The sequence below is a fragment of the Euleptes europaea genome, chromosome 16 (genome assembly GCF_029931775.1).
Source record: "Euleptes europaea isolate rEulEur1 chromosome 16, rEulEur1.hap1, whole genome shotgun sequence".
Taxonomy (NCBI): domain Eukaryota; kingdom Metazoa; phylum Chordata; class Lepidosauria; order Squamata; family Sphaerodactylidae; genus Euleptes; species Euleptes europaea.
In genome coordinates, this window is record NC_079327.1 from 53,603,849 (window position 1) to 53,619,024 (window position 15,176).

Consider the following 15,176-nt stretch of genomic DNA (forward strand, 5'->3'; position numbering starts at 1 on the left):
TATATTTAGTCAAACATTTAGCCAAGAGGCACGACTGGAGACGGCTCCGAGTGTCTGCCACATGGAGCGACTCTCTTTTGAGCTCTGCTGTCCCCAGCTGGGCCCAAGAGATTCAGGCAGGGCAGCATCCTTCTGAGCTAGAGATCTACCAGGACCCATGAAGGGCCAGACCAAATGATTTCGAGGGCCTTATACGGCCCCCGGGCCTGACGTTCCCCACCCCTGGTTTAGCATTTTCACTGCTGTGCCCTTGAATCCTATTCTGAGAAGCCTTTTTTCTCTACAGAGCACATGCTGCGCATGTAGAAATTCCAGATTCAGTGCCTCAAATCTCCAGCAAAAATGGTCTCAGATACCACAGCTTGGAAAGACTTTGGCCTGACAGCATTGAAAGCTATCCCAAGTAGGCAATTTTAAACCATGATCTGATTCACTAAAAGGCAACCACCACCACCACCTTTATTGCTCATTGACAGAGTCTTAAGCATTTACATTGTATAGGAAAACAGTTTTACAAAAACAGCATGATCCCTTAATGCTTGGTATATAAACATCACTCACAAAACGTGAAAGCATACAATTAACCATAATATGATGACAAGAAGCCACTTAATGGTGGGAAAAATAGTTGGACTTGGAATTATAAATACATACTACATGTTGTCTGCACTCTAATATAAGAGTATAATACTTCAAAGAAACAAGGAATATATAGGAAAACATACAAAAATTCATAGTTTCATTTTTATTCTCCTTAACATCCAATATTAAACAAAAAGGAAGGTATCTTTTCATAAATTTCTCACACAGCATTTCCACTTAAGGTCACCCAGTCACTCTCATAGAAAACAGAAAAAAAAATATGGTGTCTTTTTGAGAATGTAGCTTTCCCACAGTGGTCTATCTGGGCTTCCCCCCTCCCCCCCAAAAAAGAGTTATAAAAAGCTCCTTGTCAGCTGCTTGATGCACAGAAAGACAAATGCCAATGCTAAGAGAATCACATGAATGAAAAGCATACAGACCATACAAAACAGTTATTGGGAAACAAAGTGATCAAACAAGCCTGCACATAATTGAAAGCAAGTATTTACTTAGCGGTTAAGTGGATTCTGAACAGGCACACCAATCCATAGCCATTTTGAAACACAGTGGCTTATTCATTGCTATAGTAACTATGCTGTTGACCCAGTTGTCTAAACCCATCAACATTTTAGAGTCTAGGGTTGAAATATTGTTAAGAGGAGTTTATAGATGATAGGCTGAAGAAATTTTTCTTTCTGAAGAAATGATCATTATATAATGGGATTTTCACTTGCCCAGGTTATGCCCCATTAATGTTAAGTAACTTTCTCTTGTAACCCTAGATTTTTGTACTCTGACAAGTTCTCATTTGCATGTTTTATGTAACACTGGGAAGCAATTAGACAGGATGCAATGTAGACAGCATAATTGCTTTTACAGAACAGAAGGAAGAGAAAACAAGTACTTTGCTCCTTTGGAAAGCTGAAAAAGGAGAAGTATGCAATTCAATGAAAAGTTCTCTCTCTTCACACACTCATTTTCCGGGCTAGAATGCAGATTTAGTGCTCTCAAATATGGCCTCTATGTAGAGTAGTCCCACTTGATTGGTTTTATTGCTATTGGTGATTATAACACCATTAACAACCAAAACATTCTCTGTTTAGTTTAATGGCTAAAACAAAGCATGCTAGAATAAGAGAATGCACTATTGAGAAAGTGATATATTGTACCTGAATCCAATAATTGGACACTCTTTACAGATGTTGCACTTGGCTTGGTGTTTGGCAGTTTCAGCAGCAGCCACCCTATGTAATACTGGCAGCCATACCATGGACTGTGGTTCAAGTCTCATCCAATCTAGAAACAAGGCTGCCTCAATTTCAGGCTTGTTATTGGCCTAGGAAAGAAGAAGGAAACATATAAAAATGAAAAAGACATAGCATGTACCAGGAAAAATTACATTTTGCATATTAATTTGTCCTTGTGTCCCATTTACTTTCTTATTGTGTTTAACAAGAGGCAGCGAGGAAAGATTACCACATTTTTGCTTACAAATGCTTGTTTTTAAACTCACATTTGCCAAGGTATTTATTTTAAATATTTTCTGCTGCCTTTCTACACAATCAGGGTCCCCAAGGTGGTACACATAAATACATTAAAACATTTGAACAATTAAAAACAACATTTAAAATTATAAAATAAGTCAATGAAAACACATAAAAATACTTAAAATTAGCTTGGTTTTTAGCTCTCTGTCAATAATTACAGAAATAAAAAGATTTCTTTTCCCTGAGCGAAAAAATGTATAATATTCCAAATAATGAATTCCATAAAACTATGACTTCAAATACTATATCCATATGTCTGAATCAGGTGAAAAGAGTAGTTATTACATATTGATTCTCATTTAATATGTACATCTGGGAAACCTTTCTGAAATGTGTGTATTGTATTTCCCCCATTGAGAAGGGAAAGCTTAAAATAGTGTAAACAAAGAACATCATTTTCACATTACATCACTGTTGACAAAATTCTGATATTCTTATCCAAGACTTTATAATAGTAGAAAGGTATATTGTTTATTAAACATCAAAAGCATGCATTTTAAATGTACTTTGTCAAATCCAATTATATTTAAATTCTGTTGCACTGAAGACACGATTTCTGGTTTGCTAGTTCTTTGTGGCCAACCACACCTATTTAAGAGCCCTGTAGCGCAGTGGTAAGCTGCAGTACTGCAGTCCAAGCTCTGCTCATGACCTGAGTTTGATCCCAATGGAAGTTGGTTTCAGGTAGCCTGCTCAAGGTTGACTCAGCCTCCCATCCTTCTGAGGTTGGTAAAATTAGTACCCAGCTTGCTGGGGGTAAAGGGAAGATGACTGGGGAAGGCACTGGCAAACCACCCAGTAAACAAAGTCTGCCTAGGAAACGCCGGGATGTGATGTCACCCTATGGGTCAGGAATGACCCGTTGCTTGCACAGTGGACCTTTACCTTTTTATACCTGTTTGCTTTGTAGCTACCACATTTATTGTAGTTTAAATTTAATGCCACATCAACAAATGCAATGGATTCTTTCAACACCTTACAAAAGAAAACACAAAAAATTGCCATGAAAAGACTTTTCAATGAACACTCAGCTGCAATGTGTGTCCTTTGTGGGTATGAACCAATAAAGGCGTATGAACACATTGGGGGAAACCATGTACACAGCTGGAGTTCTTTGACATTTCTGTTGCAGCCACTTGCCTTACTATAAAGACAACCTGAATTTTCTTCTATAATTGCTATTTTGGCTCTGGGGACTTACTGAAAAGCACAAGGAAGCCCTGGTACAGCCACGCAATTAAATGACTGCAACCTTTACTGACATTATGTACTTTGAATAATATCCTGTATGCAGATATACATGAAACTTAAATCATTCATTTATTCATACAATTAAAAACATTAACATTTGGAAAAACTGTAGTAATAATCAAGTACAATAAATAATTTTATGCTTACCACCCCATCTTGCCCTGCCTATACCCCAAACTTTACAAACAAAACTTTAGATATGTGATCTAGGTGGGCTGACAGACAAAGACAGAAATAGGTACTATCTAGATAGGCTAATTCGGGTGAGGTCAGTCAGAGTCACTTTGCTTGCATGTATGCTGCCAGGCACTATTAACCCGAGAAAGAATTTAGAGGATACTCAATTTACTCCTGTGCCCCCTCTTGTCAAGCTCCTTCCATAGTTCACATCCAGGGGTGGACTGGGAGGTAAAAATGGCCCCATCCCCTGTGTGCCCCCATCCCTGTTCCCCCCAGATGGGGAGTGGAGCAGGCTTGGAGAGCAGAGCAGGCTTAGGTTGCCATGTCACCAATTTGGAGCTCAGACCACCACCAGCTTTCCCACTCCCTCCTCCTCTTCTCTGACAATCTCCCCCTTTCTCCCCCTCGCCACATCTATTAACCTACCCCCTCTCTCTTTTCCTCTCCATCCCTTCTTGGTCAATCTCCCCCTCTTTTTCTCTGTCAATCCACCCTCGTCTATTTCTCTTCCCTCCCCTTCATTGACAACCCCCTCTTTTCTCCTCTCCCTTTATCTGTCAACCTACCACTCTCTCTTTCTCCCCCTTTCCTTCTCTGACAGTCTCCTTTTCTCCCCCCTGCTTCTCTAACAACCTACCCCATCTATATTTCTCTTCTCCCTTTCTCTGACGATCCACCCTTTTCCTTCCCCACATCTCTCTTTATCCCCCTCCTTGTCTTGATTTACTGTTGCTGGTGGAGGCCAACAAGACTCTCAGGGGAGAATACCATCCTCACCCCTGTCATTGAGCTTCATACGGCTTCAAGCCTCAGAGTGGCTCCTGAATACTGCCACCACTGCAACCAGGCCCAGAGCGGCTCCTGGATGCCGACACGGCCAGGTCTGGAGTGGCTTCCTAACACCGATGCTTGCACAGGGGACTACCTTTACCTTTAATGAAAGGTATTACGTTGCTTTTGTTTTGAGAGGTGTCCAGAATCCCTGGGAGAGGAATGTAATATGAACGATTTACCCCTTAATTTGTTTCTTGGATTTGTTGCAACGTGAAATAAGTGTATTTATATGAGTACATTTATAATGTACATATATAAAAAGAACTGTTTTGATCTCTTAATTCTTTATTTATTTACTTAAAACATTTCTGTGCTGCCATTCCATCTGATTAAGGTCCCCAAGGTGATGAACATCACGAGTACCAGCAATACATTTTTTTTTAACAAGAAAAGCACTGGTATCTGGTATTGACATTGAGTACTTGATATTATTTTGACTGCTTCAGACTTGCTATTTCTAGAATGTACACATTTGTACAATGTGTTTTTTCTTCTACTTCACACCACAAAAGTCTCAGTACATTTTCAAATATTGAAGATCCTTTAGATAATTTATTATTGGTGGGGTGACCATTGCATAGGTTTGGGTGTTTTTTGAAACTGAAGGGAATTTGGTAAAACAGATTGAAAAAGCTGGCTTGATTCAATCCCATTTTTCTAAGAGATTTTCAATTACTTATAATTGTCAGCTACTCCCTGTGAGCTCCTAATCAGAAGCACCCCATGTAGTTCTCTAGACTAAAGGTTATGTCATAATAAAACTATCACTTCGTAAAGTGCCAAAGGACTCTTTTTTGTTCTGAATTAAATGTATGATTACATAAATACATAAATCAACGAATCCATACATTAACTTAAAATAAAACAGAGTTTTATATTTTGTATTTCATGTTTTTTTTGTATTTGTATATTTTGTATCTTCTTTCTCCTGCTTCTTCTGCTTTCTTTTTGAATGCCTGTAACCTATGGGAAAAATGCCTTTAAGCCCATGGGAAGAAAAATAACTTCAAAGCTGCAACCCATTTGTTAAAAAATAAATCCTAATTTCTCGGGACAAAGAATGTACTTGTAGAAATAAGGAACATTTTACTGCTACTTGAATGGATTATTAGAAACATCACTGCTATAGAGACATGTGTGTTGACTCAACAAGACCTCCTTCCCCCACCATTCTTAAGGACTTACATTTCAAAGAAAAATAAGGGAGATTTCTCCTCTCCCCTTTATCTCTAGGTACTGTAAACATCACATTTCTTTGCTGTTGTGCATGACAGACAAGGATTTTGTCAGGGAATCCAGCTTAAAGAGACTAGAAATACAGATTCTGATGTACAGATGCCGCTTGCTTGCTCCCCTCCCCCCACTACAAGTTGTTTCCAGGATTGTTATCAGCATAAAACTCCCTTTTCTGCCCATCCCTGTTATTATCTCAAAGTCCTTGACTCAATGTATGATGAGGGGGCTGGAAAACTGCCAGAAGAATTTTTATGGCATTGCTCAAAAGAACAAAGCAGAGAAATTAACTACTAGGGGTAATGTCAAAATATATATACTGTGCACATAATATATTCAATAACGTAAACATACGATGAACAAATTTCAAGTAGGTCTCAATTCTTTTTAAGTGGAAGGAAACAATGTCTAAAAACAGCCAGAGAAAATACTAAAAATCATAAAATGCATTCTGCATTATATTCACAAGCTCTACTTTTTCCATGATGGTGTACAGCTAACATATCAAATGCAGCAAGTATTTCTGACAGTAACTCCTGTTTATGAAACAGCAAATCCAAATCCAAGAAAAAAAATATCTCAGAATATAAATCTGTTCAGTTATGTGAACACAAACCCCATCAAATATGGCGAGCAGCACAATCATGGGTGGGGGGGGTAGTTGGGTTGGGCCCAGGGACAATGCAGCAGTGCCACCTCCTGAGTAGCTTGCAGGCCCAAAAAAAACAAGTTGAAAATGCTATTTTTAAAAAACCTTGTGAAACTCCTCCATACGGTTTCACAGGGCTACGCCTGCCTTTTTGCTGCTGCCTTTTTGCTGACCCTGGCACCAGCATAAGTAGCCCTGTGCCGACATCCATGTCAGTTTATCCAGCACCTGTGGCACTTATGCTGGTGCAGGGGTCATGCTGGCTCCTGAGCCGGTTCAGCCCCCCCTTTTCAGGATTGCTCTGTAACCATCACAGTGCCTTGTCTAGATTCTCTGGCTTGGCAAGGAACTTGTTAGCTCTCATTCATTTGACCACTGTCTGCTTAAGACCCAGGATTCCCCGTTTGCTAAATAATGAAAGTTACAGCTGAGTGCTATTAGCATGCAGATGAACGGTCATGAGCACCAGACAGATCTCATCCTGCAGCTTTATGTATGTTAAATAACTGGCCTCAATGTAATACTGCCTGATGATTTCTAAATGCTGAATATGCATCCCCCAGGAGCAATCCCTATCCTAGGGAGAAATGATCAGAACAGAATGCTGTTCCTTGATTAACAGGTTTACCAGCAGTCAAGCAAAATATCATGAACAAATGTCAAATGTTACTAAGCAGGTCTAGAAGAAAAAAACCCAACGTTCTTCTGTTGAGTATAACGTCATCACACATTAAGGCTACCAATGCACACGGTCCGTGGAACAGGGTGATAATCCAGCTGAAATGTGCCAACAAAGCTGTTTCATGCATGATGGGGGGGGGGGGCTGCAACCTTGTACTCAGTAAACTTTCCCAAATAAATTGGAAAATGACCTGTAAAGGCCATTTATGCATGGGAGGTTTTGCCTTGCATTTGCCACTCTTTAGATGCACATTTTTCTCATCTGAATTCTCAGAACTCAACAATAAGCCCCCATGCAGAGTTTTGAGATTTCGGATGGGGAAAATGAGCATCTAGAGAATAGCAAATCCAAGGGAGAACGAGGACAGTTTTACCATATCAATGAAAAGAAGTCTGTGGGTTCTTCCCTGAAATGCTAATTCTAACCTTTCAGTTTATTGATCCAGTTTTGTTTTTCAGTAAAAACCTCTGTCTTCAGTACCATCTATGCACTTTTTGCCAGAGTAAATGTTGGCATTCTTGCGTCAAATTTGTTTTAATTTCTATGGAAACACTTGGGCTCCTAATTATGAGACAACTGATCTAAATTGGTTTAATATTTACAGTTTTGACCTTTAAAATACCTAAATGGTTTCAGAAGAAGGGTGCCTCAAAGAATGCCTTCTGTAACATGAACCTATCCAATCAATCAAGTTTTATTTCGATACAGTATCAGCTCTGAATAAAAAAATAAAGTTAGGTTAAATAAAATAATAAAAGTTGATGATTCTGGGAGGGATGATTTGCAGAAGAGGAGGAAAAAAATCTTCTATGGGGAAAGATTTTCAATCAGCAGTTTACGAATCCCACTAGACCAGGCAAAATTTGGCTACTTGAGTGGTTATCTCCCGAGAGGAGTCTGCTAAGAGAAGGGAAACTTTAGCTTCTTCTGATCTCCCAGGAAAGGATGACAATATGGGGAGAATGTACTGCGATCTTATGTTGTTGTAGAAGGGACATTGCAGCAGAACATTGTCCTATTGTTTCCACTTTCTCTGTTTTCCATGGGTATAATCGTTGATGAAAGGGAGTACGGAGATGCCTGCCTTCCAGGAGAGCTGAAGGTAAGGAATTAAAACGCACAAGAGTAAAGGTCCTTCGATATTGGATACTTCCAGGAATCCAAGGTAGTCTGCAGGGTGGAAAGGTTTGATGTATTGCAAGATGGGTGAATATTTATGAATCTGAGCCCTAGCTGATTGAAGGGCATGGTCCAAGAGTCTCTGTTTGATTGTTTCCTTGGCTTTTTGGTATCCCATGGGCAATATGGCTTGAGAAGAGAGTCCGTGTTTCTGGAGCATCTTCTCTATTACACCTTGCCAGGTTGAGCAGTGATTATCAGTTAGAATCAGAGGGGTTAGACCAATAGGGTTGAATATGAGTTTTAGCCAGCAGTTAAGTGCTCAGATCCACATATTGGACTCCAAAGAGATCACTTCAGTTTCTAGTCGGAGAAGAGCGTTCGGAACACATCTCGGAACTCCAAGTATCTTCCTCAGAAACTTCGATTGGATCGTTTCCAACAGGTGAATATCTGTGTAAATGCAGAGCAGTGACCCATATAGAAGCTGGGGGATGACCTTTCCTTAGAAGGCTTTAAGTGCTGCTGGAATGTAGGAGGCTCCTTTAGTGAAATGAAATTTTAGTATTGCAGAGGATGATTTATAGACAGCGTCTATTAATTGAGTCACTTGTGCTCTCCAGAGTCCGGTTGACTGAAAGACCACACCAAGGTATTTAAAAGATTTGGTTAGTTCGATGTTGTGGTTTTCAATTTGCCATTTATGAGTTTGGTGTTTTTTAGTGAAGACAAGGACTTTTGGGTTTTTTTGGTAATTTATTGTGAGTTTTTCTTCTTGACAGTATAAGATGAAGGCGCGGAGGGCTCTTCTGAGGCCCACTTATGAATAGGACAAGATGACTGTACCATCCACGTACAATAGGGCAGGAATCATTCTATTAGCCAGATTTGGTGGATGGTAGCTCGGGTTCCTTAATTGTTGCGCCAGGGTGTTAATATAGAAGTTAAAAAGTAAAGGGGCCAAGATACAGCCCTGCTTGACTCCTTTTCCAAGTTGGATCCTGTGTGAAAGATGGCCTTGAGGAGTATATGTTACTTTTAGATATATATATATATAGAGAGAGAGAGAGAGAGAGAGAGAGAGAGAGAGAGAGAGAGAGAGAGAGAGAGAGAGAGAGAGGGAGGGAGGGAGGGAGAGAGAGAGAGAGAGAGAGAGAGAGAGAGAGAGAGAGAGAGAGAGAGAGAGAGAGAGAGAGAGAGAGAGAGAGAGAGAGAGAAAATATGAATCTCTGCTCCATCCAACCCCCTTGGGAATTTTGGCAGGTGGTTACACGTGAAGCTCAGAATCATAGGCTTTTAATCAGGCTTAGTTAAACTGCTGCTGTGCTTGGTTTTAATTTCTGCTATTTGCCTGTTCATTCTTCTTTTTTAAAATTGACTTTTGGTTGTTTGCTGTTTTATGGATATTATATGAAGGGTGCTATGTCACAAAACCATGGTAAGAGCTATTTTATAAATAGTAAATGAATGTATGCAAACAGACAAAAAAGATGGTCCGAAAATCCATGGCCCTTGAGATATCAAATATGTATCTATGGAACAAATATGTAACTACTTCTGGATACTTTGATTACAGCTGTCTAACAGTGTACCTTTTATCAGTTTCATGAGGTATGCCAGCTGCACGCTTTCCTGGTAGCAGCATCCTTTCCCAATACATAACTTGGCACCTGGCAGCTTAAATTACTGTAATAAACTGTTCTTGAAGACAATTCAGATACATCTCTGTCTGCTGATTTTCCTGGCCCAATGGAAGGCTCTAATAGAAACTTTAAGACCCTTACAGTGGAATACTAAACAGAGTTATGTACTTTTAAGCCCTTTGACTTCAATGGACATATAAAGGACATATAAACGTGCAACTCTGCTTACAATTGTGCTTTTAATGACCTACCGTGTTTCCCCCAAAATAAGACATACCCATAAAATAAGCTGTAGCAGGATTTCCAAGCATTTGCGCAATATAAGCCATACCCCGAAAATAAGACATAGTGATAGGCGTGGCTATGCAGCGTACCGTACCGGCGCGGAGCGGTAAAGAAGACGGGCTCCCCCTGTCAGTTCCCGGTCTTTCTTTGTGTGCTGCAAGCTGAGGCATAGAGGGAGACGTACCGGTAGAAACTGAAAGTAAAAGTCTCAGTGAAGTGAGGAGCAGGACGCTCTGCTTTAGGTATTGTGTGTCCTCAGGGGGAAGAAGTAAAGCTGTGGCTGCCGTTTTACTCAGCACTGTGGGTCTCTCTCCCCCAGCACCCCTGGTTTGAGGGGGGGGGGGCTTCAGTTGTGCAGTTGTGCATTTGCCTGGTCCCGAGTCCGATGCAAAAGGAGAAATTCCACCCCCTCTTGTTCCTTATGCATACGGTAGCTACCGGTACTTGCCTCTGTCCCTTTCCATGGTTTGCACACTCCCAGGCGTCAAGTGTTGCTTTGCATGCTTTGCATGGTTGCAAACGTGTAGCTTGGAATGGTTTGCATGGTTGCAAATGTGTTGCTTTGCATGGAGCCTTTTATTTAGCTGCCTTTAGGCCAAGTTATCAAAGTTAGTTCACATGCAGGGTAATCTGTTTTTGTCTCTTGAGTGAGCTCTGCATTTGAAATTAATTGGGATCCATGTGTTGGGGTTAATGATATTTGTCTTCTGCACCTGTTGGATTAATTTCTTTTCTTAGTCTGTGGCAGAAAGGAAGGCAGAGGCTTAGATCCTTTCCTTCCTTTCAGCTTACAGAAGTCACTTCCACTAGGCAAAGTTAGGCAATTTCCCCTCACACTGCATGCCCCTTTCCATGGTTTGCAAACTCCCAGGCGTCAGGTGTTGCTTTGCATGGTTGGCAACCCTAATAAATAGGCATAACTAACCAGGAGCCTTGTACTTTAAAGATTAACCAGTTTTTAGCCTAGCATGGGCTTTTGTGAATTACATGCGCTTTAGAGTGGCCGCCTGGTTGTGACAATAATGGCAGCGGTTCCGCGGTGATAACTCTGTCGGTTCGCCGAGCTTTGGCTGCCTGGCTCAGTCCCTATGAGGAGACGGCGGCGGCAGCAGCAGCTGGGCGGCCATGGGCTCGCTGAGCAGCCGGGTGTGGAAGGGGCAGGGGGGAGCCCCGTGCGGAGGGGAGGCGGCGGCGGCGACTGTGGCTGCGAGGGGCGAAGGCCACGGCAGGAGCCGTTGGAGCCACAGCTGGGCGGCCAAGAGGAAGTGGGGCGGCCATGGCGATGGCACGAGCGACAGCGATGGCGACAGGGAGGGCGAGCGGGAGGAGCGGCTGCTTAACACCCCCAGAAGGTACTGAGTGGGGAGGCGGACGCCCTAGTCTGTGGGTCTCTCTCACCCCACACAAACACCAGGGGATAGGGGAAAAGCTTCAGCAAGCAGTCTTTGAATAAATGTAGATTGTTGTACCATACTTAATAAAAATAAGACATCCCCTGAAAATAAGCCATAGTGTGTCTTCTTGAGGAAAAATAAATATAAGACGGTGTCTTATTTTCGGGGAAACACGGTAGGCCATGATATCTTCAGGTACACTGCCTTCCCTATGAACTATTGTTAATTTTGAGATCTTTGGGTGTGGCCACACTTTGTCAGGTTAGATTGCCATCTTCCAGGAGCACAGTACACAGTGCTAGATTACATAGTCCTAGTTTGGTAACTTCTAGAAACAAGCCAATCCTTTCTTTATTCTGCAAGTCTTTTGGGACACAATTTCAGTTTTCCCCCCTCCTATTCACAAACTTCTTTTTGGTGTTTTATAATATCTGTTTAAATGGTTCAATGTTTTTGTTATAACTCACCATTAAAGCCCCTTGGGTTGAAAACACAAAAATGAATGTTTAGAAAAGAGATCCATTAGGTATCTATCTATCTGTTGCAATTTTATCCTGCTCTTCCACCGAGGAGCTCCAAGTGATTCACATGGTTTCCTTGTCCCCATTTTATCCTCACAATAACCCTGTGATGTAGATTATGCTAACGAAGAGCAACTGCCCTAAGAACAATTACAGGCAGCCCAGGGGAAGCAGTTAGGCAGTGGCCGGGACCAGCGCAGCCACACCACCGCCACAGAGGCTTCCCGGCCACTGCAAGGAAAATAACAGCACTTTTAAAATGAAAAAGGGGGAAATGCCCCCATAGAAAGCAATGGGGCTACATCACCAACAAAGGTGGTGTAGCAATGTTGCTGCTCGAAGGGGCATTCCCGGGGGGGGGGGGAGCCAAAGTCAGCTTGGCCCTTGGAACACTTTCCCTTTCAGGAAATCCCTGCCGGCATGGCTGAGCTGGCAGTGGGGGGCGGTGGAGATCTGCAGCTCCTGGACACCAGCATGTTTGCCCCCTCGCCAGTGAAGGTGCCACCTTATTCCATGATAAGGTGGCACCTATGCTGGTGTGGGGTCACTCCGGCTCCTAAGGAGTTTCACGCGCCCCCTTTCAGGAATGGGCTCTGAGTTTCATATCCCAAGCAGAAATGAAAATCGTGGGCTCCAGATTTAGCCACTACACTAAACTTGCTCTCTTGTTCCGACTTCATCACTACATTCATTTCACATTTAATTAGGTGGGCATACATGACAATTTGTAATGACTACCATATTTCAACTGCTGTGCCCAAAAATATTTTGATATTCTACAGAAATACTGTAACATATAATACTTCAAGATACCCTTTTCACTAACTTTTCTCCTTTTTTATTTAAAGTGCACACATCTAAGGCCCTACGTTGGATGACCCAGGCAAGCCTGATCTTGTCAGATCTCAGAAGCTAAGCAGGGTCAGCCCTGGTTAGTACTTGGATTGGAGACCACCAAGGAATACTAAGGTCATTACACAGAGGAAGGCAATGGCAAACCATCTCTGTTAGTCTCTTGCCTTGAAAACCTACTGGGTTGCCATAAGTCAGCTGTGACTTGACGGTACTTTACACATGCACACACACACGTTTAAGCACAATCTGGAATGTAATAAAATAAATACCAAAATGTAAGAGTATACTTACAAACTGGAAACAGCTCCTAACACTGGGTTCAATGTTACTGCCACCAAAGGAGGCAACTTCACCCAGCTGGCGGGGAATCTGGATCGAATCATGAAGAAGGAGGCCCAGACGACGTTGATCACAAAATCCAGTGGGACTAGCTACTTGCTTGAACAGATCTGCAGGCATGAATACCAAGTAGCAAGAAGCCATTAAACAACAGTAACTACCAACTGTAACTATATATATTTCAGAACAAATTTGTTTTTAGAAATTCACATAAGAAATAAACAATGAAATCTCCTTATGATTATATGCTTTTTTATTACATTGGATATAAATAGCAAATAGTAATAGCTCTGATAGATAATTCTGAAAGATCTGTTTTACAGCACTTATTAATTAAAAAAATGAAGGAATGCTTTAGCCTCCTACGTTATTATACCTCTTTGAAACAAACAGAAGTTATTTGCTACCCTGAAAGTTTGCCAGAATCATTTATACGTGCAAGCTAGACACCCTACTTTTTTACTCAAACGTTGCTTGGAAAACCAAATACTTTTTCTAAAGTAGGTATTTTATTACATATGGACTCCAAAAGTGTATTCAAAAGAAATACAAATAGTTCTCTGGTTCAGAGCTGTGCTGCCTCCTGGGAATGCTAATAACCCAAAATGGTGGTTCATTTTAGTAATACTACCAAACAGATATTCACAGAGGGATGCCATAATCATTGTATTACAAATACAATTTAATTTACCACGAATTAGTTACACTGCACATATTTTGAGAATGTGTTAAAATCTGCAATACGAAGAAGAAATTAGGTTATGATCAACTGAAATATTTATTTGGCTCTACCTTAGTTACCAATACATGACCCGAATAAATCTTGGTTGTTTTTCAAAGGTTTCAGCAAAAACTGAATTTTATTCCTGCAGCCTCTTTAATATTTTATTTTGCAGTAAGGATGCAATTATGAAGAAGTGCCAGCCTAGTGCCTAGTACAACTTTCGTTTTGCCTCCATTTAATTAGTTGGTTAAAGATATCAAATTCCTAGACAAGTCCAAGCTCGCTATACATCATCTTCTCTTCATAGATCTGGGGACTAGGCTTGTCAACCTCCAGGTGGGGCCTGGAGATCTCTCAGAATTACAACTGGTCTCCAGACTACAGTGATTAGTTTCTCTGGAGACTATGGCAGCTTCGGTGGGTGAACTGTATGGCATCACATCTCTGCTGAGCTCCCTCCCCTCCCCAAGCTCTGCCCTCTCCAGCCTCCACACCCAAATCTGCAGGAATTTCCAAACCCAGAGGTAGCAACCCTACTGGAGAATTTCTTGTCAGTAGAAGTAATCAGGCTATTCAACTAAACGGAATAATCTGGGAGTTATATACTTTCCACCTCTCTTTTTTAGGAATAACCTCCACATGAACTCCACAAAGAACAGCAAGTGCAAAGAAAGATGCTGAAGAATAATCAGCAGCTTTGTAATAGGTAAATCTATTGAGAACCTGTCTTGAGAAATTCCATTGCTTCTCTTGTGGGTCAACAGTTCAACTCAGTATAAACATTTTTCGTTCTATTTTTATGCCCTTAATTGTATTGAAACACTTTTCTGAGACAAACTAATTTTTAGCAGAGGTACTGCATAGCCACTGATAAAAAGGAATCCCGGGAAGAGCAGATTTTCCTCCATAGAGGCTGCTTTTGGAGTCAGACAATTCTGATCATGGACCATACTTCAAACATAATCTTTGCAGTTTCCCCATCCCTGAAGGTTCATGGAAGGTTCAATAAAAAGCATGGTTGGGATCCAAAGAACCATCTAACTAGTCCTAGGGGTTTGGGGCTTTTCTTTCCCAAACATTTCCTCAACTATGCCACATAGCAGACCACTTCTGAAACAAAGGAGGCTTTCAAAAAGGGTTTTGTGACATGGAATACTCATCTGTAGGCAAAAAGAATCTAGTCAACTGTCCCTATGTTTAAAAAATCAACACCTTGAAAATTGCTGAAGAGGGTGTATGGAATTATGTTTAGGAGAGAAGTGATCTCATATGGGCTGCATACTGAGTGGCCTTTGTGTACATCCAGTATTTGATTATAGTTTTTTCTTGATCTTAGCA

General features: G+C 41.2%; 1 protein-coding gene across 2 annotated transcripts in view; it reads right to left on the minus strand.

The window, feature by feature from the left end:
- The window catches only part of DMD (dystrophin), a 1,354,185-nt gene that overhangs the window by 66,118 nt on the left and 1,272,891 nt on the right, over window positions 1–15,176 (minus strand). For both annotated transcript variants that reach the window (XM_056862020.1, XM_056862019.1), the window contains 2 exons: window positions 13,067–13,224; window positions 1,752–1,918 (listed from right to left, as the gene is read on the minus strand). In XM_056862020.1, coding sequence (XP_056717998.1) covers window positions 1,752–1,918; window positions 13,067–13,224 — 325 coding nt within the window. The remainder of the gene's footprint in view (window positions 1–1,751; window positions 1,919–13,066; window positions 13,225–15,176) is intronic.